This window comes from Lactuca serriola, chromosome 7 (assembly GCF_051521515.1).
Source record: "Lactuca serriola cultivar US96UC23 chromosome 7, Lser_US96UC23_V15, whole genome shotgun sequence".
NCBI lineage: Eukaryota > Viridiplantae > Streptophyta > Magnoliopsida > Asterales > Asteraceae > Lactuca > Lactuca serriola.
Window position 1 is genome coordinate 201,362,477 of NC_136414.1, and position 27,100 is coordinate 201,389,576.

At 33.1% G+C, this 27,100-nt stretch overlaps 3 protein-coding genes across 4 annotated transcripts; 2 read left to right on the forward strand and 1 right to left on the reverse strand.

Moving 5' to 3' along the window:
• Window positions 1–325: 325 nt before the first annotated feature.
• Window positions 326–4,259, forward strand: RECA1 (recA DNA recombination family protein). 2 transcript variants are annotated; one of them, XM_079011058.1, is made up of 13 exons: window positions 326–680; window positions 1,659–1,750; window positions 1,900–1,975; window positions 2,067–2,123; window positions 2,198–2,327; window positions 2,423–2,508; window positions 2,748–2,873; window positions 2,964–3,068; window positions 3,146–3,202; window positions 3,277–3,339; window positions 3,407–3,483; window positions 3,600–3,672; window positions 3,944–4,259. In XM_079011058.1, the coding sequence occupies exons 1-13, from the start codon at window positions 453–455 to the stop codon at window positions 4,049–4,051; spliced, it is 1,278 nt and encodes a 425-aa protein (XP_078867184.1). In that variant the 5' UTR covers window positions 326–452; the 3' UTR covers window positions 4,052–4,259. The 2 variants fall into 2 exon arrangements, with proteins under 2 accessions (XP_078867184.1, XP_078867183.1); XM_079011057.1 differs by having other exon boundaries at window positions 327–680; window positions 2,067–2,129.
• Window positions 4,260–5,809: 1,550 nt separating this feature from the next.
• Window positions 5,810–7,127, reverse strand: PSBR (photosystem II subunit R). Its single transcript, XM_079011060.1, has 5 exons — window positions 6,921–7,127; window positions 6,736–6,794; window positions 6,541–6,596; window positions 6,219–6,271; window positions 5,810–6,021 (listed from the first exon to the last, which is right to left on the reverse strand). Exons 1-5 carry the CDS (start codon window positions 7,075–7,077, stop codon window positions 5,927–5,929), a joined length of 420 nt encoding a protein of 139 aa, XP_078867186.1. The 5' UTR covers window positions 7,078–7,127; the 3' UTR covers window positions 5,810–5,926.
• Window positions 7,128–21,854: 14,727 nt separating this feature from the next.
• LOC145063452 (Protein kinase superfamily protein) lies at window positions 21,855–24,695 on the forward strand. Its single transcript, XM_079011059.1, has 7 exons — window positions 21,855–22,114; window positions 22,484–22,625; window positions 22,720–22,835; window positions 22,920–23,130; window positions 23,232–23,469; window positions 23,624–23,774; window positions 24,085–24,695. Exons 2-7 carry the CDS (start codon window positions 22,553–22,555, stop codon window positions 24,487–24,489), a joined length of 1,194 nt encoding a protein of 397 aa, XP_078867185.1. The 5' UTR covers window positions 21,855–22,114; window positions 22,484–22,552; the 3' UTR covers window positions 24,490–24,695.
• Window positions 24,696–27,100: the final 2,405 nt, after the last annotated feature.

A 27,100-nucleotide genomic window follows, 5' to 3' on the forward strand; every position in this document is an offset into this window, starting at 1 on the left:
AAAAAAATCATATATTTGTAAAGACTTCAACTATATAGGTGTTTTTGCGCAACGCACAAGCATTCGCTTAGTTAGCATCATAAAGACCTTCTATATGACATTAAGACCTAAAAAAATTAGACACTAAATATTTCTAAAAGCCATAAAGAACATTTATGAAGATTACTATTTAAAGTTTCGACATCTTATCAAATTTATTAATATATTTTTATTATGCAATTTTGTTTTTAGGACGAGGCATTGTACTGTTTAGCCACTAAAGGAGGCCACTATTGTTGGCCCAACTTCCATAGGGCCCAACTTTTATAGCATCCCTGCTACTGCTACTGCCATTGCTAATGTTTCTGTTTTACCTACGTTTACCATTTTTCTCCATCTTTGCTTTCCCAAATTCAAATTATAATTTATATTTCTCCCCATAAATTCTGTTCAGTATAAACTCTAAAAGCACCATGGATATGGTGTTCTGTTCAAAACCCCATTGCTTTGGTTCCCAACTACAGCCGTATCAGCAATCCATCGTTTCACCTTCACCTCTTTCTTCCTTTCAATCCAAAACCCTTAATTTTACCCGCTCAATATCTCTGTTTGCCGCCAAAAAAACAAGGGTTATTTCCAATCTTGATTCTCGAGTCAATGGTGCTCTTTCATCTGACCCTGATTCTAGCTTTCTGGACAGGGTATGTTCTTTAATCTTTTTTTTGCTAGATATTTAACATCGCTATGCATTTTGCTAGACCCAAAATTGACATTTATCATTAATGATTTTAGAAGATATTAGTTCTGTATAATATTCTAAGTTCTTGTAAGATTAGAATATTTGATAAAAATAAGTTGTATAACAAGTAGAACGGAGTTGATGAAGCTTTAGAGTGGAATATTTGATCTTCTAATCCTCACTCCGTTATGATGGATTGAAGATAATTTTAGTGTGTACTTAAGCCTATAGCGATCACTTTTACTTTGAGTAGGATTAGGATCAATTTCCTCAAAGAATTTCCACAAAACATAATCTATAGCTTAATAGTGCACTAAAATGGTTAGGACACTTTATATATAAGTACTATGAGCGATGCATAATAAACTTGTTTGATTACTTTGGTTGTGAATTTTCGCCTCTTTCTTAGCTTACCCACAACATATGAGTTAACTATCTGGTACTTTTCTAGTTATCTGATAGTTTTCTTCTTTTTGCCTTTAAGAATCGAAAGTGCTACTATTTGGAATCCAGTAGCCATAAGAATCTGTACATTTTTTTTCCCGATTGTGGTGCTTTTCTGCAATTCAGTTAACAACAACAATAATACCCAAATCAGAATGTTTTGGCCCTAAAAGATGAGAAATCTAATGGTATTTTTTGTAAGTTTACCAAAAACGAAAATACACTCTTTAATTGGACCAATAATATCCATATCAATAGTAAAGCTATTGTTGTATAATTAAGGGATGTCCTTAAAGAACTTGTGTGCTTTATCCTTTTTAGCTGAACTCAGGTAAGAATTGTATAGTAGTGACCTAATTTAACTAAAAGCCCATTATTCCCTATGTCTGAAATCACAAACACACGAGTAGAATTTGATTCCATCAAGTAGTGATATATGTAGGAAAAACATTGTAATATGATGCATGATAAGAAATTCAGCATGTTACAATTGCAGCAAAAAGCATTGGAAGCTGCAATGAATGATATCAACAACTCATTCGGGAAAGGAAGCGTGACGAGACTTGGCAGCCTTGGTGGAGCTCTTGTGTATGTTCTTATTTAGGACAAAAGACATAAATGCCCTCCAAAAAACCACAGTCTAAAAGCTTTTGAACCGAAAACCAGAAGACATTGCAATCTTAATCTTGTATTATAAATCAGAATTATTTATGGAAATGAGTTTATGGCTTTTACAGTGAAACATTCCCAAGTGGCTGTCTTCCTTTAGACCTTGCATTAGGTGGTGGCCTACCTAAAGGGAGAATTGTAGAGGTATTCATTTTTGTTTTCTAATTTTCTTTTAGAATCTGATAATATATTAATATTAATATTAATATTAACATTAACATTCTGTGCTTTGTAGATTTATGGACCTGAAAGTAGTGGAAAAACCACCTTAGCACTACACGCCATTGCAGAAGTGCAGGTTTTTTTTACTTGTAATTTTTTTTTAAAAAAAATGAATCTTTTTTAGAATTTTTATGAATGATTCAGAAGCTAGGAGGGAATGCAATGCTTGTAGATGCAGAACATGCTTTTGATCCATCATATTCCAAAGCATTAGGAGTTGATGTGGAAAATCTTATTGTTTGCCAACCAGACAACGGAGAAATGGCACTAGAAAGTACTAAACCCTAAAAACCCCTTTTAAATAAACCCTAATTTCTCAATTTTATTTTTTTATTAATTAATAAAAACTTTTTAATTTTCTTCCTCCAGTTGCAGATCGCATGTGTAGATCTGGTGCAGTTGATCTCATTTGCATTGACTCTGTCTCAGCTCTTACTCCACGTGCTGAGATTGAAGTAACCATCTATCTCCATACTTTTTTACTTATACATATTTACATTTTTAACCTTGCTTTTAACTTTTACCCCCCACCTATTTTGACTTCAAATTGATATGTAACCAGTAGAATTATAAAAATATCATGAATTTTACAAGTAAAAAAGATGTGCACTTTTAACTATTATTTCATAAATTGATGACATTAATTTAGACCCATATTATTTAAAGTTTCATATTTATATTATGATTTATGAAGGGCGAAATTGGAATGCAACAAATGGGTTTACAAGCACGGCTTATGAGTCAAGCATTGCGTAAAATGTCAGGGAATGCATCAAAAGCTGGATGCACTCTTATCTTTCTTAATCAAATCAGATACAAGGTCTCTCCACTTTAATCTTTCTTTCATTAAATAATAAAGTTTTTATGTTATTATTATTTTTTTAATTATAGAATTGAAAAAATAAATCAGATTGGAGTGTATTATGGAAATCCAGAAGTTACAAGTGGAGGTATTGCCTTGAAGTTTTTTGCATCTGTTCGACTTGAAATACGGCCTATAGGGAAGATAAAGTCTGTAAGTAAGCACATATATAAATTTTTTTTAATACCATTTTCATTTAAATTTTTTTTAATGAGTTGACTTTTTCACAGGTCAAAGGTGATGAGGACATTGGGCTTAAGGTTCGAGTAAGAGTTCAGAAGAGTAAGGTAAATAATATCTTTTTTTCTGTGCTTTTTATATTTTAAAACAAAATTTTCATTTTTTAAAATATGTTGTGTAGGTTTCTAGGCCATACAAGCAAGCAGAGTTTGAAATTATATTTGGAGAGGGAGCAAGCAAATTGGTATGTTTCATGTTCATCTTTTTTATTTTGCATAATTTTATTAAACTTATTAAATTTATATATACAGGGATGCGTATTAGATTGTGCTGAAATGATGGACATTGTGTTGAAAAAGGGCTCTTGGTATAGCTTTCAAGATCAAAGGTTTGTCTTCTAAACTCTTTATATATATATATATATATATATATATATATATATATATATATATATATATATATATATATATATATTTCTCATATTCGTGTTTGATTATCATGAAGGTTGGGGCAAGGAAGAGATCGGGCATTGCAGTATTTGAGAGAAAACCTTCCTCTTTGTGATGAGATTGAAAAGGTATTTATTATTAATAATTCTTGTAAATAAAGAATTCATTAATTGCATTTAGATAATATAAAGGTTAAAAAGTTAAAACTATACGTTGTATTTACATATGATACAAAATATTCATATGAAAATTCATCTTATTTGAATATTTCCAAAGACCAACGAAACGTGGATACGTGATTATGGAATGTAATCACTTATTCCAGTACCCAATCCATTCCATTCTTTCCTGATTCCATTCCATCCAAAAGGGAATATTAATATTATTTATGTCATGCAGCTTGTGAGGTCTGCAATGATGGATGGAAATGGGCAAGCAGTTACTTCATATGCCCGAAACTCAACACCACTTCATGAAGAAGATGAATTACTTGAAGAGCTACAATGAAATATGTTTAACACATAAAAATTGTAAAACATTTTGTAATCCTTTTTTTTTCATTAAAAAAATCGTACATGTTTTAAACCTTGGTTTATGCCCAATATTATTAATATATTAAGAGAGAAAACATGGTGGGTATAAATTAAATTTTGAGTTGACATTTATATGTATGTAACTTTCCAGTTTGTGTGCTTTGAATGTGTCCCTAATGACATATTAGATGTAAAATAGTTTCTGACAAATTTGTGAATTCCCTATCAATAATTGACTTTTGATTTTGTAATTTTAAACTTCCATTGTAATATCATTTCTTCTCTTCTTATAGAAGACCAGGTAAACCGTATTTGCTCTCTTTTTATTATGTTTAATCTTTTTTATTTTTGTAAATTAAAACTTTGTTATTATAATTATATAATAGCATTGGTAAACAAAAAAATTATATATAATAGAAAATTAAAAAAGAAAAAGTTGAATTTCACCCTTGGCTAAAAATGAATTTTAGGAATTTGTAGATGAACACGACATTGGGTTTTAGAAATTTGTATCTCGTGTTGACACGAATTCTAAATTTGTGTTTTGTGTCAAACACAAATGTATCTGTTTAAACATGCACCATGTATAAGACATTAATTAAATTTGTGTAACATACAACATGTATAGACACGTGACAAACAACAAGCATATACACGAATTAAATGCATGCTTTTCTTGCTAAAAAATGGTATTATACAACTTGTCTATAAATTCATGTTTTCTTATAACACGGTTGAAAATGTGTATATTCGTGTCATTTCAAGTAACAGATTAATTATGTGTCGTGTTCATGTTTACTGTCCAAAACACATTTTACAAGTGTCTGACATGTCTAACGATACGAAAACACGAATTTCCAGTGAATTCTTCAATTGATTTTGGGTTTGGATGAAGAAACATCTTCGATTCAATTTGCAAATATCATTCATATATTTGATGTGTGATTATGATTTTCCAGTAGTTGAAGTTTTTGGATGTATAATCTCAATTTTTGTTTACAGGCACAAAAAGATTAAAAAAAAAACAAAACAAAATTATAATATTTTTTTGTTCAGGCTAACCATCAAATAAAATGATATAAAATAAACTTAAAATTGTGTCTATGTGGACCCTGGGAATGTAAAAAATTATGAAAGCACAATTAAAATTGTGTGTATGTGGACCCTGGGAATGTAAAAAGTTATGAAAGCACAATTTAATTGTGTGTATGTGGACCCTGGGAATGTAGAAAGATATGAAAGCACAAAATTAATGTTTATTTTATTTATTTACTTTTAATAATAAATATATGTAATAACGATACAAATAAAATGTTAGCTACCATTTTAGAATATATAAGTATTAAAGCCGACTAAACCTACCATAACATATCATAATTGTATAAATAGTGAATTAAATAAATAAATATGAGTGTACAAATACAACAAAAAAAAAAAAATACTTTCATGATAACTCTAACAAAACAAGTAACATTGGTAACTCAAGTTATATGATACTTTATTTCACAAAACATGAATACATGATCATCGAATAACATATCCATTCCATTATATTGCTTATTCCATGTTAAATGTCCATTCTAATTCTAAGCCTATATCTTTGTAGTTGTAATCTCATTCGATCAAATCAAACAAACCAAGATTTTTAGGGTCTACACTTTTCTAGTGCAAAATAAAGATTAAAGTGGCAAAATCATACAAGCGTAATTGGTTGCATGCATAAACATAGGAATTAGTAAACAAGAACAAGATTTGATGTATTATATTGTACACATTTACTTAAACAATTCCATAAAATGGACGAAAATACAAGAAATATTAAACATACAGAAGCATATATAGATTGATTCTACTGTGCCAAAGCACTTGTGCTGTAGACTAGAAGAGCACCTCCTCCTAGAATTCCAGCCAAGGTAACAGCCCATATCAACAACCCTGTCGTCCCTGCATTCATATATATGACAACATTTCTTGAATTTCAGCCTTAAAAACAAGATTATACCCACAAACTAGTTAAAATGAATGCCATGCAATTAAGGTACAAGATCTTAAAGCAGGAACGCTTCAAGGGCTTGTACCTCATGATTTGAAAGATGTATAGAACTATAGATTCTTTTTCTTAGTTTTTAATTAGTTCTTACCCCCAGCATAGACATCACCACTTGGTGCCCATTCGTCTTCATTATAGATAGGACTGCATATTAGATTACCACAATAATTAGGTCATAAAATAGCAACTTATTTTGGTATTTATATATATCCCAATGGATTAATTAAGAACATCCACAACATATAGGAGCTTATTTAGAGCTCTTTCTGTGGAATAAGTTCATCAAAGTCAAAAAAATAACTATTGTACAACTTTTTTTTATGTACATCGTTTTTCATTTTAATTGTAAATTTACAAGCTCTCTAGGTATATATGCATTTTCATAATTATAATTATCTCTTATTGATTTATACCTGTATCCATCAACATTAGCACCATACTTATCAACAAACTGGTAAACACCCTTTCCCTGAATACAAATAACACTTCATCATTAGCTCTATCATATGATATATGGGAGTCGTTTTTCTCTGTTAAAGGGTATTTTCGGTATTCTTTAGTTTAATTGTTTTATGTGTTATGAGGCCACAAGGAAGCGAACAGCTTACAGTTGGCTTCCTTCCGGATGCATCTACACCATCTCTCAGTTGCATACCTCCTCCAGTTCCTGTGAACAAAACCACGTCGTTTACATCATCACTTCATTTGTGTGTGTGTGTGTGTGTGTGTATATATATATATATATATATATATATATAGAGAGAGAGAGAGAGAGAGAGAGAGAGAGAGTAACCGTAAGGCGTGTCGGTTTTGATCTTCTTGATACCGCTGGCTTGAATCTTGAAGGAGGTTTTGGTAAGTGAAGGAAGGCCTTTCGCCGCCGGCTTCTGGAGGCCGGTGATGGAAGAAGGTTTGAGGTTAAGAGAGGTGGAGATGGCTGCGGCTGCCATTTTTGTTTTCTTGAAATCTTACTCCTGAATGGGAGCTGATGATGGCAGTCTATGAATTTAATCAAGCAAAAACAATCGGTGATATCCATTCTGACACGTGTCACTCTTCTGTGGTCTGGTTTTGGATATGATTGTGCACCATTATCGTCAAAAAATAAATAAACACAGTAGTGTTTTTATGGCTACTAGAGTGATAATGAACATCCCGTAATCTGTGGACACGTGGAAGAAAGCCATTGGTTCCTGACTTCAAGTTCAGTGGTTCATGAACGTCATAAAGTCATGGGTCAACCCGGTTTTTTTTTTTTTTTTTGAGATAGTCCATATGAACGAGGTGTGAGACTGTGATTCGTATAAGCGTTTAACCTAAATTAAAGAGGATCCCTAATTATGTAATTTTTTTAATTTTATATTTTAGAACCCGCGAGAAAATCATTCACAGAAACACACATGCCAAGATCCGGTTACACTTCTAATTTTTTCCCTTATTATTCGAACCACATAAACACCAAAGCAATTATAGTATCAACAACTTTGGTTGGGGAGAAACCAATCTTTTAAAGATTGTCATTCTTGTCTTCTATAGACTCCAAAGCATCCATAACATATGGCAATTAGTATGTTCTTTTTATTTGGGCGGACTCCCCATGTTTTTTTTTTTTTTTTTTTTTTTTTTTATTTTTATAATTCGAAGCTTGTAAGATTTAAATATGTCGTACTATTATACGATGTCCTAGAGATTTTTAGGGCGTTTCAACATCATCTAAGTCACTCTTGCATTATCTAAAATGTTCTAGATCGTTCAAAAGTCTTCCGAGTCATTCTAGCTTCGTCTAATGTCTTCCCAATGACTCTGGATCGTTCCATCTTATACCAAAGACTTCTATAATATTTTAACGTCTTCCAGGGTCTCGTAGGATATTCTTGATATCTCTAGGGACTCCTTGATTGTTCTTTATTATTCCAGCGTACTCTAGATGGTCGTGGAGACGTCTAAAAACTTAGGTCGTGATAGTGTGCTTTGATTTTCACAATGCAAGCCATGTTGATAAGTAGCGATGCAACCAGGTGTGGGTCGTGACATGTGGCTGCCATATCCCAAAACATTGGTCTTGGGTTTTGGACCTTATTTAAAGAAGGTAACATTTAAGGTTTGCTCTAATTTTTTAGCCCCTGCCTCTAAAAGTGAAAACGCTAGCCCATTTTAGTGTACTTACTGTGTTCTATAGTTTTGAGTAAGTTTTGGTGAAGAAATGAGCATTTGTGTAACATCCAAAAATCAGAGTAAAATTTTTTGTTTTTCAAAAACAACCAAAACACCAAAATTGTTTACAAAACATTGTTTTAAAAGTATAACTCGTAAGTCAGAGTATCCCAAAATCCAATAAAAAACCGATGTGCACGATCACGCATTTAGCCTGACTGGACCACACACAACCATACAAACAACAACATGCTTACATAAGCCTTCAGCCTGACTGGACCGCCTCACCGGGCCTACAGTCTATCTGGACCGCTCTCTGGGCCTTCGGCTTGACTGGACTGCCATGCAGGCCTTCGGTCTATCCAGGTCGCCCTAGGTCTTGGCCTTCATTTGCATCTAGTCTGCCTCAACCCAACGAACCATAACATGTCGACAATACAATATCAAACAATAATCAACAAACACATGTAGTCTTAGAGATCTATCAGTCTAACCACATAACCAATGAATCCATATCTCAACATAACAACACACAATAAAACAAGATACCAATTCCAATGGGTCGGCCTTGGTGCCTTCGACCCATAAGTACAGTGAGGAAAACTTACCTCTCAGCCCGAACAAATAGCTGAATAGGTCTCTGCTCCGAATATCAGCTCTACCAGTCACCTATTCATCAAATAGTGACCAATCTCAAATACAAGAGTAAATTACACGAATGGTCCCTATGGTTTGAGGTAATTTGCACGTTTGGTCCCTAACTTAATTTTTTAACTCGGAAGGTCCCTACTGTTTGTTATTGTTACACGCTTGGTCCCTATTGTTTGTTTTTGTTACGCATTTGGTCCCTATCTTACGTAAAAATACAATTATTTAAATAGGGAAAAATGGTAGGGTAGGTAAGGTAAGGTGATGGGGTGGGGTTGGGGGTGTGTTTATTTAAATAAATTAAAAAATCAAGGGAAAAATAGAATTTTTATGTAAGATAGGGACCAAGCGTGTAACAAAAACAAATAGTAGGGACCTTTCGAGTTAAAAAAATAAGTTAGGGACCAAACACGTAAGTTACCCTAAACCATAGGGACCATTCGTGTAATTTACCCCAAATACAACTCAAAATACCCAAAATACACCTAGGTCAAATCCTGGTAAATGCCAAAAAGTCAATAAGTGAACCCGAGTCAACTCAGCTAAGTACGTTGGGTGTACTCAACTTGTACGCAGGACATACTGAGGCCTTGACCAAAACACGAGATGTTGACTATGTACGCACAACGTACCATCTGGTACGCCCAACATACGCGACTGACTCCTTTTCGTTCTTATTAAAAGCTTAATCCTTAAACTCTTTTGTCCAACTTCTAGATTTAGTCCTAAACTAACGTCCATAATCAAAAAGTTTCCAACTTTATGGTCTTGCATGGCTATTAAGTGCCCAACAACAAAAACCCTAACCCCTTAACTCATTAAGACACTAAAACTCATGCATGGAGGGAAACTAACAATCAAGATTACATTTTTATGACCTTAGACACTCCAAAATGTTTGGAAGGACAAACCATTTGGGTCTAGAGCATGTCATACTAAAAAGCATCATTGATTGGGGACAAAAGCTCATAATAACATCATACAAGTTAGATCTAATCAAATAAGCCTCAAGGTATGAAATTTATACCCTCTAGAGATGTAGGAGGGTGCAAAACTTCCAGATCCAAGGTTGTTCCAAGCTTCTAAGTTGCTCTCTCTTCCCTCTTCTTCCTTTATAAACACCAACACGCACACAAATGGCTCAATAATGCTCAAAAATGAATTGGGGCTTGCAAAGGTCGAATTGGGACTGGAGGCTGGTGAAAGAAAAAGGATTTGGGACTTAAGGATGCTTAAATAGGGTCTAAACCCTAAATATTAGGGTTTGGGATTTTGGTACGTACGCGTACGCCCAATGTACATGGTGACATCCAAAAATTACAAAAATGCCATTTTGGTCTAATTTGCCATAATTCTCATATCCAGGGATAAAATGCAATTAATTCTCATACTTAGGGTTAAAAATAAAAATACCTCAATATCAAGATGTTACAATTTAGTGCATTGTAGAGTTTATTTCTAAGAAGACCCAACCTCTATATTGTTTTTAGACCATTGTAAGTCAGAAAGTCTCTTTAATTATGTATTTCTTCCATAGATCCAGGCTTGTGGATAAGTTTTGGTCACTTTTGGTCCCCTGTCTTGATATTCTTGGAGTTGGGAGAACTTTATAACATTATGCTTGATTTAGGATGATTTCTAAGCATTTTTAGGGTTACTTGAGTACATGTTTGGGCTCCCTTGGACCCATGCAACGGAATCATATCATTTAGGGGTCTTTATGAATTAGGGTTTGAGATTTTGAGTGACTGAGTCATGGATATGGATAAAATTGGAAACTTTATCCATAAAGATCATTGTTTAATTTAAATTTGAGAATATGAGTATTGTTCTTAATAGATTAAGTGCTTAACAAGAAGTTGGTTATGATCTGAAAAGCACGACACGACCAAGAAAGGTTCACAATGTGAAGCTTCAATTATGACTATTTTTTCGCCTAATGTCTGCGACACGACCAGGAGTTGAGTCACTACACATTGACCGTTTAACTTTTGACTAATTTGACTTTTGGTCAAACTTTGATAGATTTAAGATATGGTCTAACGTCTAACCTTTGATTGATATTTAGGTGGTCCGTGTTGCTAATTCCTTCGAGGACACGTGCATATGACTTCAACTCTTTATATCATATGAGTTTTTTTACTATACTATGTAAGATTATTTCTATAATTTTGTTTTAATGTGTTTCACAGGATTATTTCTATAATTTTATTATTATACATGGACCATTTGCATAATATTTAAATTTTACGGATACGAAGATTATTAATATAATTTTGTTATTACACAATACACAAGACCATTTATATAATTTTACAAATTATATAAGAAAAAATAAATTACTGCATGATGTGTTGCGTTTTTACTCAAACTGACATATAGGCTATAGCCATTGGAAAATGTTTGCTTTGCTTTTGCCATCCTGTGTAGAGATAGCAACGGGGGCGGGGAACACAGGGGACCCCAATCCTCATCCCTATCCCCGAATCCTCATTCTAATCCCCATTCTTATCCCCATCCCCATCGGGGAATATAAACAACCCCCATCTCCACCCCAACGGGGAAACGGGGATTTCTTTTTCTCTTTTAACATGCAAACTTTTACGTAAGAAAAAACTTTATATTTCAATTTTACCAGCATAAGTTTAAAGATTTCATAAAATATATAAATACCCATAAATTGCATAAAAAATATAAATAAAATTTCTATCAAATTTAAATACATACATGAAAAATTAAGTAGAAAAAAATTATCAGATTGATATTTAAGGTAAAATAGATCAACCAAAGAGAACAAAATATATATACACGAGTTTAAATTAGATAAAAGAAAAAGCAAAAAGTATAATTTCAACAAAGTAATTACTAATGAGTTAGGTTACTTAGATCAAATTTTATGTATTATAAACTATATTATAAATATATGTTTTGTATTATTTTTATATATTAATATATGTCGGCGGCGGGTCCAGGGTCGGGGATTAAGGGTATCCCCATCCCCATCCCCATCCCCATTTTTTTTATTCGGGTATTCCTCATCCCGGGTCAACCTAGGGATTCCCCAGTCAAAACGGGTGCGGGTTTCGGGTTCCCCATTGGATATGAGGTTTTTTGTCATCCCTAATCCTGTGTTTGATAGTTCGAACCTCTCTTCCCCTGTTTATTTTCTAAACATTTTAGGCATTTTATAAGTAAATTAGATTAATAATGTATTTTGTTTATACTTGACATATTAATTTTTCTTAAATTGTCAAAAAAGAATTAGCGTTTGGAGATTAACTTGATTTAGGTTAATATGTTTTAACTCGAACTAAAATTACTCATTTAACCTTCACCGGTTTTTGATCCGCTACATAGTCCGATCAACCTGTCATTTTCACCACCTTTGCATATATCATGTTTCAACTTTAGCGAATAAAAAATGGATGGTCAAAAATATAATATAATGGTCCTTTGCAGCAACTAGCCACCCATAATTTAAAGATTTAAAACTTTCCCCATCATTTAAAATTTAAAATTAAAACACGAGTGTATTGTTTGATTGAGTGAAAAGGGGAGGAAGGAGAAGTTGTCATTATATTATTATTATTATTATTATTGTTTTCTATAACCACCTTTTGTGCCTCAATAATAACATTGATTTAATAATAAATGTCTGTTATTTTATTGTTGAGTAAACAAAAAGTTTTAGAATTTGATTTTGAGGAATATTAGTGATTTCTATTATGAACCATAGGATCATAGATATAAACTGTGACGAAATGATAATGGAGAATTCTACATGTATCTTCTCAATTGTTTGTGGTACTTCTGTATGAGCAGATGAGTATGTAATTTATGTTTGACTTTTTGTTTACAAGAGTAACGGGGTGTATATAGTATCACTCATGACAATTAAGAAACGTTTGTCAATTCATTTCATTATTCAAGTTTTTTTTTTTTTAGTTCGACAAAATTTCAAAATTCGTCCTATGGTTTATCAAAAGTCTCACTTTAAGGGTCAAGGGTAAGGGCCGGTCTGAGGAATTAAAATTTCTCAAAGACCCATAACAAGCTAGAAAAAAAAGGTTCCTTATCGTAATTATAAATTTTTATTTTTAAATAAAAATATATAGAATATATAATAAAAAAATTAAGCCCTATGCAGCTGCCCACTCCCCCCCCCCCCCTCTCAACGCCCCCATGTTAAGGGTAACGTCATACCGATGGTCTTCGTGGTTTTATTTTCTTGAACGATTGGTCCTTATCCATATAAAAAGATTATCTTATACTTTTTGATGTCTTTTTTCTTTTAATTTACCTATTTTTATTTTTTGATAATATTAAATTAAAAAACACACCACCTCACCCCATAGGCCCATACCTAATCGTTCTTCATATACCTCTTTCTCTACCACCCCTATTTCAACCCCATACACCACCTTCATCATCCCTGACCTCCTTGTCTAAACCTCTACCATTACACATTCTACTCTATAGCAAGTAAAGCTTCATACTTAAAAGGTCGATTAACACCTTTTACTCATGTGAAAACTAAGATAGGGCTAATCAAATCATTTCGTGATGTAAATCCTTCAAGGGAGGAATAATTGGAGTGGAATCAATGTACAAAGTAACTCGACCCCACCGATAGTAGGGATATTGTAACGTCCCAAAAATACTAGATAAAATTTTGTTTTTAAACAACCAACATTCGTTCATTACTTTCAAATAGTGGTAGTATCAAAAGTATGTCCAATAACATCAGAGTAGCAACAAATTCATAATATAAAATCTCATGTGAATGCGATGCAATCATGCCAGACTATTCCCCTTGGAACTAGAAGTACTTGAAGTGTTTAAACCACAAACTGTGAGCACAAAACTTAATGAGTTTCCTAAAATACCACATATCATACATAATATAGCAGGTTTATTTCAACCCTAGTAAATGTTGTGGGCCAAATCATATTCTTACACCTTTCCATGGGCAAAATCGTGGTCTTTACTTGTACAAGTGCTAGGGACCTGATCCTGATTCTCCATACAATTTGGAGCATCTAACCATATAGGGACCTCAGGGACCAATAAAGTTACACGCTTTATTGAATCCATCCACTCAAAACATCATGGATATGAAGAAAAAGCATTTAAGCATAGATCTAGAATAGGCTAACCAACAAGATTAGAAAAATGAGACTTATAAATGTAACGACCCAATTTTCACGACCAAAAATTTTGTTTTAAAACATTACTTTAGAAAATATTAATAACTAAAAACATTGTTTGATCAAACCATAACACAAAGTGAACCATGTCTAAAAGCCAATTCATACACCCAATCAAAATATCGGAGTACAAATCCCAGTGAAGCTCGTAAATGCGGAAACCGGAGAGTGTGTGTGTGACATGCTGTTACCGCGCCGGCTCCTTTCCCCTGGCTGAGGAGGTACCTGAAACCAAAACTGAAAACTGTAAGCACAAAGCTTAGTGAGTTCCCCCATCGTACCACATACCATACGAACACAGAACACACATACTGCCAGGCTATTCTGGGGTGCCTGACTACCCGGTACGGCCGTTCTGGGGTGCCGTCCTACCCGTGTCAAGCCATTCTGGGGTGCTGACTACCCGTGTCAAGCCATTCTGGGGTGCTGACTACCCATGTCAAGCCATTCTGGGGTGCTGACTACCCATCGGTCCTAACAACCGATCCTCGGGGACTAGTCCCCTCGTACTACCTTTATCTCATATAACATAACAAGCTAGCATGCAAACGTATCATCACATACTGTCAGACGTATCTGGGGTGTCTGACCTACCCTTCGGTCCTAACAACCGAACTCTACAACTATCACATATACATATCATGCCAGCATACAACATATCAGGTAGTAGCAAACCTAGATGATATCACAAAGACAATCATCTAACATACAACTCCTACTGGTGGGCCGACATTGTGGCCGTAGACCCACCGCTACTGGAAGGTAACTCACCTCGAAGTAGCTGCTGATCTGATCGGGAACTGACTGCCTACTGCTGCTGCTGCTGCTGCTCCGGAAATCCTCCGGCTGCAATTCCCACAACATACTCAATCAAACACTGCTCACTGACCTTTGGGTAAAATGACCATTTTACCCCTGACCATGCCCTAAGTCAAAGTCATAGTCAACTTTCAGTTGACCCGACTCGCCGAGTTGGCTTTCCAACTCGCCAAGTCACCACCCAAACGATTGTCCTGGATCGCGTTCCTACTCGTCGAGTTAGGCGACGACTCGACGAGTTCTCCTTCTAAACTGATATTCAAGTCCTTCATCCTACTCGCCGAGTTGTATGAACAACTCGTCGAGTTCATCTTCATCCGATGAACACTTATGCTAAGACTCGCCGAGTTGTATGAACAACTCGTCAAGTCTGTTCTTGATCTAAGGAGATTGCCTTGAACTCGCCGAGTCAGGGCATTGACTCGCCGAGTACCTCCATAGATGAGTTCAGCTTCCGACTCACTGAGTCACACCCCGTGACTCACTGCTCACTCGACACTACGAAAAGGGGACAAACTCGGAGACTCGCGAACAGAATCGCCGAATCACATGAACGACTCGCTGAGTCGTTGCCATGCACCCACTAAATAGACAGATTTGCTCGATTCCAGTCCATGCCATTACGTGTGGATATTCACCAATATGGATTTTAGGGCTCAAAATACCTCAAAAGGGTAGATCTAGGGTGAACAAGCAACATGGGGCCATAAAGCTAACAGATCTGAGCTCCTGGAGCTCAATCTTGCCTAGATCTAGAGGCCAATCGACTTATTACAAACCCTCAAGCATTCACAATCTTGGAAATGGCTCAAAAAGGACTTTTATGGAGTTATAAGCTTAAAAACAGAGGGGAAACGTTGGAATGACACAGAGATGCTTGGCCTCCTTCTCCTCTTCTTGATTCCCTCTTCTTTTCCTTCAAAGAAACTTCAATACACCACAAAACACTTCAAACTCACAAGAAAGCGAGACTAGAGAGAGATACAGGGCTCTAAGGGTGAATGGGGGCTGGCTTGGGGCAGTTAAGTCGTTTAAATAGGGTGCAAACCCCTGAAACTTAGGGTTTCATCCAACAGCTGTGACTCGCCGAGTCCAGGATATGGACTCGCCGAGTCGCTAACTTAAACTTGTCCCGGGTCCCGCATCCACTCGGCGAGTCGGACCTATGACTCGCCGAGTCCAAGGCTAAAAGAAGGGAAATACTCACATAAGATTTACGTACCAGGAACCGGGTGCTACAATAAAGGTCCTGAAGTTGCTCAAAATGAATTCCTAAGCTTGCCAAAAGGATCTCTACACCAGAAGAGACTGCTTTTTCCTTAAGGAATCACCAAGAACACCAAAATGAACTTAAAAAATGGAGAATAAGGGATGAGGGTTTGCTTCAAGGCTTTAGGATGTGATAGAGGTTGAGGGTGGAGGAAATCCTAGCCATCATTTCCTTTAAATAGGGCCTTAAGCCCAAAAATTTAGGTTTTGCCCATAAGCAGTTACCATGTCGTGGCCAATACATAGTCATGTCGTGGTTGCTAAATATGATGTGTTTCCTATGGACATGCCACGTCCTGGTGACACCTCCACCATGTCGTGACCCTCCAAAAACTCATAAATTTTACTTTAAAAATTCCTCTGAATCAAAATCATCATCTATAGTGGAACCAACACCCAATTTGGAAATTTCTTAGAAAATAATTTTCTTCCCCTATATTGATGGGTTTCTTCACCATAGCCTTAGGGTTTAACTTCCCTAAGACACGTTCTTTATTTTTTTCATGACAATATCTAGTAGAAGCGGAAGGACTACAACCCATTCTCAGCGAAGGAAGGTTGTCAGGTGGAGCATCTGATAGTTAAACTTGACAATTACTCACCTGAAATGAATGTTACAACATACGTGTTTTAAAATTTTAATATTATATTATTTTCAATTTGATGAGATCTTTCATTCATGGTAATGATTTTTGCAAAGTAAAAAGGATCTTAATATCCAATCTTATCGTGGACGGAGTGGAACAGGCTCCGTCCACAGGGTAAGTCCTAGTTTGGAGGCGGTACTGCCGGCTACATCAGCTTAACCTCAGGTGGTACTCTATTTGGGAGAAGAAACGAGCTAGGTAAACTGTTACACTTATCTCTTTATACTCTCTCTATACCAGTGGTCAATTTTCAAAAAAAAAAGACAATTGAAAACTATAAATACAATTCTCATCCACGTTAAAAACCACATCTTCTCAACAATTCTATCCCAACTTTCTTCCATTATTTTTTAATTCTCTCTGATTACATTTCAATTTTCTTCAACTGTATTTCAATTCAATTTCAAATGGATGTTAATCATGTCAATCCCCTCCGATCACCCAAATCCAAGAATCAAACGACAAATCAACACAACGCCAAAAATCCAAAAAACAGTATGAACAAAAGAAAATGGTGTTGGTAAAAGCTTACATTGGCATTTTGGAAGATAATAAACATTGAAATCAACAAAGAGCTAATGGTTTTTTGGTGTGAGTTTTGAAAAACTTTAAATTGCAAGTAGGGGGTCGGACCTTTCAACTTATCAAATTAACTCTAAATGAAGGGATATACAAACGAAAATTACCCATTTCAATTAATTTTCAACCAAAAGATAGGTGTTTGTGTTCTCAGAATTTCCAAGGTCTATTTAAAATTCAATAAAAAATGAGTATCACGAATGCTATATAAAAGATTTTTCACACGGTCGGAGATATTTTAAAAATTCAGTCTAAATGTTTAAGATTTTAATTATTTTGTTCTAATTTTTATTGTCGTTTCATCGTTATTTTCACTGTTATAGTTGTTTATGTTTATTTGATGAGATATTATTTTTAATTTTAGTTTTAATTTAAAAAGTATTTAATTTAAAAAATAAATATATAAAGAAATTGAATGGATTGAAAACAATAAGAGAAATAGAATTTTCATGTGTGTGAAAGTAATATAAAAAAAAAACATTAATATAACCAAAAAGATCGACAAGTTGGTAAAAATGGATGGACCACTGATTATTAACTGTTTTGATTACCTCCAACTTACCTTATTAAAAATTAAACATATTAAGAACAAAAGTGCAAATTAAGAGTTTCTTATTAGGAAAGAGGCAAGAGTGAACATGAAAAATAGTAAAATAGTGGTGTCCACATTGTGGGATATGTTGACCAAGCAAACATAATTGACTTTTGACCTTGAATAACTTGGATCGGATCTCAAGTGGTAAGGCCTGAGCACGGTTTGAGGTCCCCGTTTTTATCTTAAAAAGGTAAAAACAATTTATAAAAATTCGTATTTAATCGAAAAAATTGATTGAAATTGGGTTTTTCTAGCTTTAGTTTCTTTCTTCCTTTTTTTTTTTTAATTAGTCAACTTTTTTTTCAATTGTAAAATTAAAACAAAAGTATAATGAAACCCAAAGTCTTAACACAGTAATTGTAATATATTTAGACACAGAAAAAAAATCATACATAATTGAGACCGACTTAGACAGTGATTTCTAGATTATTACTGATTTCTTTTTTTATTTTATTTTATTTTATAAATCACTAGTGAGTTAATTGACGGTGGGCCCCATGTTGTGTACGTGTGACCGCGTCACTGACTAACCCAACGCCGCGCATTTCAATCAATTTGGAGAGACCGGTCACCCGCCGTTGCCCCACCCAACTGCTTTTACTTGTTGCACAGGACGTTAATTCTTATTTTTCAGTGGGATGATATTTTTAGGAAAAGAAAAATTATTGAAAATTATTCTTAACTCCTCAATAAATCCAAAAAAAATATTTTGTATTATTATATCATACATATCGTTTTAATTTTATATTTTATTCAAGATTATAAATTTCGTTATAAATTTGATCCAAATTTTTTATTTTGTTATGAATATAATATATCTTTTCTTTAACAAATTTATTTTTTCTACAATAGACATTTTTAAAAAAAAATTAAGATTTTTTTTAATTTGTTTAAAACTTTTATAAGCTTATTTATAATTTTGTATAACTTCTTTTACAACAATTTTTACAGCTTTTAACTTTTTTTTACAAAATTTTCAAAACTTCAAACTTTTTTATAATTTTTCTACAATTTTTAAAAATGTTTTCCTTTAAAATTTTTAAAGAATATGTAAAAGTATTTATACATAAAAAAGTTTAAAACATTATATTAAAAAAATTATAAATCAAATTTATAACTTTTTTTATTCCTTTCTACAATATTTATAAATACTTTCGTTTAAATCTTTATTTAACAATATGTAAAAAAGTTATACATAACAAAAGTTTAAAAACTTATAAAAAAAAGTTTAATGGATTAAAAAAGTATAAACCAAATTTATAATTTTTTTGTAAAGAAAAATATAAAAAGGAGATAATCTATAAAAAAATCTAAAAATTATAAGAAAAGTTTTAATATTATTGTAATTTTTTTTTTTCAAATAAGTGTTATGTGTGTTGCAAAAAAAGTTATAGAAATAAAAAAAAAAGTTATCAAAAAAGTTTAAAATTTGAAAAAGAAGTTCAAAAAAATATATTTATAAAAAACTAATTTTAAAACAAATTTATAAAAAATAAGTTTGGACGATATTTATAACAAATTAAAAGTTTTGACAAAATCCGTAATAAAATTTAAAACATAGGCCAAAATTATAAAATTGAAATATTATCTACTATAATAAAATTTAAAACTTTTTATAACATTTTTTAGTTTGTTAGCTATTTGAAGACCTTTTCAATATTTTCTTTCCTAAATTAGTAGTGTGTTGTTTGGATGGTTTATAACCGATATAAAAATAACATTATAAATGGTCACATGAGAAAGTAATGTGTTTAGTAAAATGATAATAATAAATAACCAATTATTTTGTATAATAAATTTTATTCTTGAACATTGGTTAGTCTTCTTCTTCTTCTTCTTATTATTATTATTATTATTATTATTATTATTATTATTATTATTATTATTATTATTATTCAGTGTTCATGTAGTGTAAGGAGATGAATGTGGGTCACTTGACCAACCTAATATATTTTTTTTATAAAAGATTATACATACATAAAAATTGTAAACCATCTTAAATATTTAAAGTGAACTACCTTGACGTTTTTGCAAAAGAAATACATGTTTAAATCAAGATTTTTAAAGCTTATTTTTTAAATTTTTTCATTTCTCATCGGTTAAATGTAAATAGTGAACCATATAGTTTTACACGCAGCTGTTTATGTTAACGCTATAAAATTACAAGAATTTTGTCTATAAAATAGATGGAAATATTGTTATTTTCATACGAACTCAAGTTAAAATACTAGCTTTAGTAATTATTTGGCTTAAAAATGACGTTTACATCATTTAAGAAGGCTTGTAAATGAGTTGCAAATACCTAGATGATATTCTAAACACATTCTACAATATTAACCCAAGTCATGAGGGTTTTATTGTGGTGTAAAATTTTCACCAATGAGGCCTAATAATATGTTGGCTTCACTACTGAGCTTAGAATAAGTCAACCAAAAAGACGCTGAAAAATAAAATGAAATTGTTTCACGTAAAAACGGTATTATAGAAGATATCAAAAAAGAAATGGATTAACATGATAAAAAATGTTGCACAAAAATGATATCTAAGGCAAATGTGAATTGTGAACGTTTCTTGACTACTATACTACTTCCATCATCGTGATAAGAAAACTCAAAGTAGACAAATAATTATCAACCAAAAGCACTATAGCTATTACAGATCCGTAAGGGAGGAGGGAGTCATTCCCTCCCAACCCGCTGAACCCACTGCCTGCCACATTATTTTTTCTTTTTTCATCTTTCCTAACCCACGACACACGGAAACATCTATTTTTTTGAACCCACTCAACCCATTTAATTAAAAAAATATATAAAACAATCAAGGTAAAATCTTAATTAGCAATAGAGTTACCGTCAGTATCACTCCCGCTTCAATAGATTGTTTAATTGGTTTCACTAACCCACTTCATCATCTCTCTCATTTTCTCTTATACCATGTGTTTTAAAATTTTACCTTAGTTGTTTTGTATTTTTTTTTAATTAAATGGATTGAGTTGGTTTAAAAAGATAAAGTTTCCGTATGTTGTGGATTGGAAAAAATGAAGAAAAATAAAAGAGAAAAAATGATGTGGCAATGAGTTCGGTGGATTGGGAGGGAATGACTCCCTCCTTCCTAAGTATGTAAATAAAATTAGTTAAAAATGATATAAATAATTGTTCCCAACACCTATTTATGTATCCCATTACATGATTGTTTTTAAAATCGAATCCAATATGATTATGAGACCTCAAATAACTCTATATGAATTGTCTCTGAAAAATCATAAAGATGAAATTGCTATGAATGATGAGACTTTATGACTATAAATTCAGCTCCCCTAGCAACCATTGACCTACCTTATACAAGGGTATGTTCATTGTGTTCTTAACCAAATCTTATACAAGTGGGATTTTGGGACCGTTTTTTAGTCGGATCACAATTGATTTCACGCTTCAATTATTTTATGCATACTCGATGCATAGTTAACCAAGGTTGAAAACAACTTGATTGAAGATAAATAAAAGAGGCTAAATATGGGATAACTAGTTTTATTTGTTTAAATCTAAATACAAAAGGAAAATCAACGTTTAATGTACAAAACAATGCACCTAGGTTTTTCTCTCGTTTACATTAAAAAATGGTACAAAATCGTGATTTTAAGGAATAAAAAGCAAAAAGTATTTTTTACATAAAAACCAAAACCGGTATTCGGATATAAGTGTAGGGACTCAAAAGGTATAAACAACAAATATTCCTCACTATACGACGACAATGAGGCCAGGTATGAGTTCAAATCTTGAAAATCAACCCTCACGTTGACTTTCCATACTTCTTAAAGGGGGAATTCGTTTCATGACCCTTTGTGTGTTCACACTCCGTACTCCATACGAGAGAACTAGAAGAATTATTAAGCTCATTCCAGGAAGGAAGATATCAAGATCCATCGCATTACTTAGCTGACTTCCTAAACTTTGATTAATATACAACCGAAGGGGGCACACACTTCCATTGCTCCAAATCCCAATTACCTTCTCTCAACTGAAATACCCACATCAATCCATAATCCAATCTTCAATCGATTGCTTCTGAGGTAATTTCCGATACTGGGTTGCTCTTGATTGCTACTTTTTGTTAGGTTTATGTTCCTAATTTGTGTTATCTAGTCGGTGTTATGTCTTTTTGTTCTATCTTCCTCGTTTGAGTTGTTCGAGTGTCGTTTTCTTAATCGAACTTCGAAAGGGCATGTGGGTGTTTCAGCTAGCATTTCAATCATGGAGTTCTCTGAAGATTAGCTTATGAATATGGCTTAATTTCTCGAAAATGATATTGCTTTTACTGTTATTTTTACATAAAAACATCAAAAAGGTCGTTTTTGTTTTTGAAGAACAGGGGCTGATTCGCTTCTTTTTTCTTCGTTGATGCGATCCAATTTCTAGATACTAATACTTGTACATAACAGATACCAAATCCAGAAGCATCAACCAAAGATTCTTCAAGCAAAAATCAGAAATCGGTGTCTCAATAGGTTATGGGTTGTTTCTCTTTCTTCTTTCGCCGGAGTGCAGACCCACCAACTAGCCGGTTTTATGAATTCGAAGATGGTAAACCTTGAAACAATCATCGATCTATAAGTTTTTAATCTTGTTAATGCACATATAAAAGTTTCTAATCTGTTAATTCTTTAATCATAAACAGAATTATCCGAAGTTCAGAACCTTAAACTCTACACCTACAAGGAACTAAGATGTGCGACTGATGATTTCAGTCCCGCCAACAAGATTGGGGAAGGTGGATTTGGTCCCGTTTACAGGGTAAGTGTGTGTTTGTGTGTGTTTTCTTCTTCAAGCACTTTATCGTTATCAATCTTAATGTGTAAAAAACGTTGTCGTTTTTAGGGAAGACTAAGACATGGGAAAGACGCTGCTATAAAGGTTCTTTCTGCTGAATCAAAACAAGGCGCAAGAGAGTTTTTAACCGAAATCAAATTGATTTCTGATATCGAGCATGAAAATTTAGCCAAGCTTTGTGGATGTTGCGTTGAGGGCAACCACAGGATTTTAGTATACGATTATCTTGAAAATAACAGCCTGGCTCAGACCCTTCTTGGTAATTTCACAAATTCAGCGTCTTTTTCCCTTAAATTTTTAGTGTTGAAGTTACATTTCGCTAAAAAGATTGAATTTTTTTTTTTTTTATATTCTTTGAAGGTAATGGGCATAGTTCTTTAGAGTTTAGTTGGCGAACAAGAAGTAAGATATGCATAGGAATTGCTAAAGGCCTTGCTTTTTTACATGAGGAAGTGCGCCCACATATTGTTCATAGGGATATTAAAGCAAGCAATATTCTTCTTGATAAAGATTTAACACCCAAGATTTCGGATTTTGGTCTTGCAAAACTCATCCCTGCAAACATGACACATGTCAGTACGCGTGTGGCTGGAACAATGTAAGACCCTTTTTCCTTTTCTTTTCTTTTTTCCCATTAAGTACACTTTCTGATTATGAATTATTCCATTAAGTCCATAAGACACATGTTTTTGATTTATATATTGTTATTGTCATCAAGATTCACTAAATCTGTGTTGGTATGATTGTGGCAGTGGTTATTTGGCACCAGAATATGCAATTCGAGGCCAGTTGACACGTAGAGCTGATGTTTATAGTTTTGGTGTACTTCTTGTTGAAATTGTCAGTGGGAGATGCAACACAAACTCACTATTGCCAATCGAAGAACAATTTATTCTTGAAAGGGTAAGTTAGTTTTATACTTTTCTTTGATTAAAGAAACAATCTTTCCTATAAACAATTTTCTAAAATCCTCATCATGTTTGACCTCAAAAGATCATCAAAACGAGTCTTTTTCGAGACAAGAAGATACCCTTTATGCACATTCTTGATTTCAAATAGAAAATATCACTTGGGTTATAGTCTAAATCTGAATTCAAGAATGTCACAAAAGGGTCTTTTTTTTAGGACAAAAAGATACCCTTTATGACATTCTTGATTTAAAATAGAAAACACCACATGGGTTAGTCTAATTTTGTTGTGTTTCATGTAACAGACGTGGGATCTTTATGAAAAAAACGAATTGATAGAGCTTATAGACGCGGAATTAAACGGTGATTTTGATGTAGAAGAGGCATGTAAATATTTAAAAATCGGTCTTTTATGCACCCAAGATAATCCAAAGCTTCGACCCGTGATGTCAACCGTGGTCAAAATGTTATCTGGTGAGATGGAAATTGATGAGGGAAAGATTACAAAACCGGGTCTTATTTCAGATTTCATGGATCTCAAGGTCAGAAGCACCCCAAACAAGACTGCAAATCATGATCCTAAAAAGAACATATTCAATACTACTACTACATCTTCAGGTTCTGATAATGCAGAACATTCGTTATTAACATCAAATAATACATCACAATCGACTATGACCTTTACAGATGTGTGGGATCGGGCTAATTGACACAAGCTCATTGAAGAATTCGCATGTTTCTTTTCTCTTTTTTGTTTTTGAAAAACTTGATCTTTTTGGAGGTTAGGGCGAGGGGTTGGAGGTATATATGGTTTGTAAATTTGTATATTTTTGTCTTTATGCAATTCTTCGAAGATGGGTTTTCTGTAAAGGTTTCTTTTTTGGTTTAGATGGAAAGATTAGTAGAGATTTGGAGATTTGCGTTTGTTCTTGATCAATTTTGGCTTCAATTTGGCTACCATATAGGAGTTACAATGTTCAAATTCTCACATGCACAAAATAATATTAGGCAATATGCAAAGATGGGTTTCTAGTAAAGGTTTCTTTTCTCGTTTGGATGGAAAAAAAAAAAGTAGATATTTAGAGATTAGAGTTTCTTATTGATCAATTTTGGCTTCAATTTCACTTTTCTTTGAGATTGTTATAAAGATATGACTTGTGTTTTGTTGCATTTAAGCAATTTGCCAAAATTGAGGTTCTTGTTTTTCTCGATTAGATGGAAAATGTAGAGATTTCTGATTAGGGTTTTTTCTTGATCAATTTTTGTGTCAATTTCACATTTTTGGGATAGTTTCAAAGATTTAACTTGTCTATTTTTGTTTTATGGGATTTGCGAAGATGAATTTTCTTAAAAGTAAAGATTTAGAGATTATGGTCCATTCTTGATCAACACAGGCTTCATTTTTACAGTTCTTTGGATTGTTTCAAAGATTTGACTTTTATTTTTGTTTTGCTGTAATTTGCTAAGATGGGTTTTTCGTCAGTATTTTTTTTTTGGTTTTAGACTGAAAATATTGTAGAGGTTTGGTCATTTGGGTTTTCTTTGGGGATTTTTCAACATTTTGACTTGTATTAAGATTCGGAGGATATTGTAATTGAAGATTAAAGTGTCGTGTTAGGAGTAAACAAATGAGGTTAATAGAGGTGGTAAGGTGTCATCTACGGCAAGTTTTGAAATAATGTTTTTTTTGGAAGTATTTGTGTGGTGGGCTAATGGCTGCGGAATCAGGTGATATGGCATCTGCTTGATCATGTGATCATCGGGTGTTATTGATTAAAATATTGAAATAAATTATAAATCGACAAAATTGTAAAAATGTGATATGTATTTTTTTTATTTTCAGATGTTTATCTAAATCTTGATGTTTTTTGCTTTATGGTCCTTTGAGTTATTTTTATGAGAAATTAAATATCCTCCTTCCTTTTAATCCTACCAATCCTTCTACCCATTTAAACGATGACATGTGGCATATTAGTATCCTAAAATATCATTAAATCTCATTAAATAAGCATTAATGTTACACATGTCACAATTTCATTGGGTAGAAGGATATGTAGGAACAAAAAGTAGGAGAATATTTAATTTTATTGTGGATTTGATCTCTTGGTAAATTGAAATGACTTTAATATTTTTGAGTATTTTATTTTTTATTTTTAAATTCATTTTTTAAAGCTTAATAATTATCTATTCATTCATAATTAAAAAATAAAAGGGTCTCTCTCTCTCTCTCTCTCCCAAATCTATGAACTAAAACGTCCCACTAGAAAAACCATTTTGTCTCCACTTCAAGATGTTTACAAAATTGGTGGAATCGAAACTGTTTCAGTCGGGCGGGTCGAAAGGTATGCCACCAGTCGGAACTTTCTCTAATGATATGTGTATAACGTGTGTTAATGTGTGTGTGTGTGTGTTTAAATGGTGGAAAGAACGAATTAAAAAAAAACATCTTGAGAGTGTATGTACGGAATCAGATCCGTTTATTGATTACTTCATGTTTCCTTTATCAGATACATCCTTGTGATTTAAAGTTACACCTATGAAAACTTCAATTGTTCATAGAATAACCCATAGATCATCTTGTTAATTCTGTGTTTGATAGGATACAACTCAATGATTTCAATTCAGATTTGTTATAACAAAGGAGGCTATAAGCTCAAAATCGTGACAACCAGGCACAAACATTTAGCGCATAAAAGCATTTTAGGCACAATTCCTAAAGTAAGCTAGTGCCCACACCTCACAATCATCGCTTAGCATTCTAAGTTTAAGTCTAGAAATAAATCCATATTCCTAGTTCGCTTAAACTAATGTTCTGATATCAACTGTGACATCCCCATTTTTACGGCCAGAAAAGACCGATTTTATTTATGCTTTATAAAAATCAGAGTATCTCTTTTAATAAAAATGTTGCGGAATTTGTTCTCAGAAAAACATGATAATCGCGTTATCAAAGCATTTCTAAAGAAATATATTTTTATTCACTTTTAAAACATTTGGAATGTCATCGTCAATACAGAAACATAAGCATAAACAGAACTTACATTTATTTACACTAGTGATCTACATCTCTTTTAAATCTCTCAGTGTAATGTAACTTCATATCGACACCTATGATACAAATAAACTGAGTGGGTCAAGTTGGGAAACCTGGTGAGTACATAGGGTTTTCAACCCACAATAATATAATTATTATATTTAAATGTGACACCCAAATTTATTGCCGTTACATAATCCCGTTTTCACTAACGAAATTCGTCGTTATGTGTTAATTTCCGAAATATTTGGAGTCGTCAATAAATAAATATCTATTTATTTATATTT

Bases quoted from the DNA above. Each gene is read 5' to 3' on its own strand.
- RECA1 (XM_079011057.1), top strand. From the start codon at position 453: ATGGATATGGTGTTCTGTTCAAAACCCCATTGCTTTGGTTCCCAACTA. The intron at 1,751-1,899 runs GTATGTTCTTAT...TGGCTTTTACAG, and splicing joins AGCCTTGGTGGAGCTCTTGT to TGAAACATTCCCAAGTGGCT. The intron at 3,203-3,276 runs GTAAATAATATC...TATGTTGTGTAG, and splicing joins TAAGAGTTCAGAAGAGTAAG to GTTTCTAGGCCATACAAGCA.
- LOC145063452 (XM_079011059.1), top strand. From the start codon at position 22,553: ATGGGTTGTTTCTCTTTCTTCTTTCGCCGGAGTGCAGACCCACCAACT. The intron at 23,131-23,231 runs GTAATTTCACAA...TATTCTTTGAAG, and splicing joins CCTGGCTCAGACCCTTCTTG to GTAATGGGCATAGTTCTTTA. The intron at 23,470-23,623 runs GTAAGACCCTTT...TGATTGTGGCAG, and splicing joins ACGCGTGTGGCTGGAACAAT to TGGTTATTTGGCACCAGAAT.
- PSBR (XM_079011060.1), bottom strand. From the start codon at position 7,077: ATGGCAGCCGCAGCCATCTCCACCTCTCTTAACCTCAAACCTTCTTCC. The intron at 6,597-6,735 runs GTAAGCTGTTCG...ATTTGTATTCAG, and splicing joins CATCCGGAAGGAAGCCAACT to GGAAAGGGTGTTTACCAGTT. The intron at 6,022-6,218 runs GTAAGAACTAAT...ATATGAATGCAG, and splicing joins TGGTGATGTCTATGCTGGGG to GGACGACAGGGTTGTTGATA.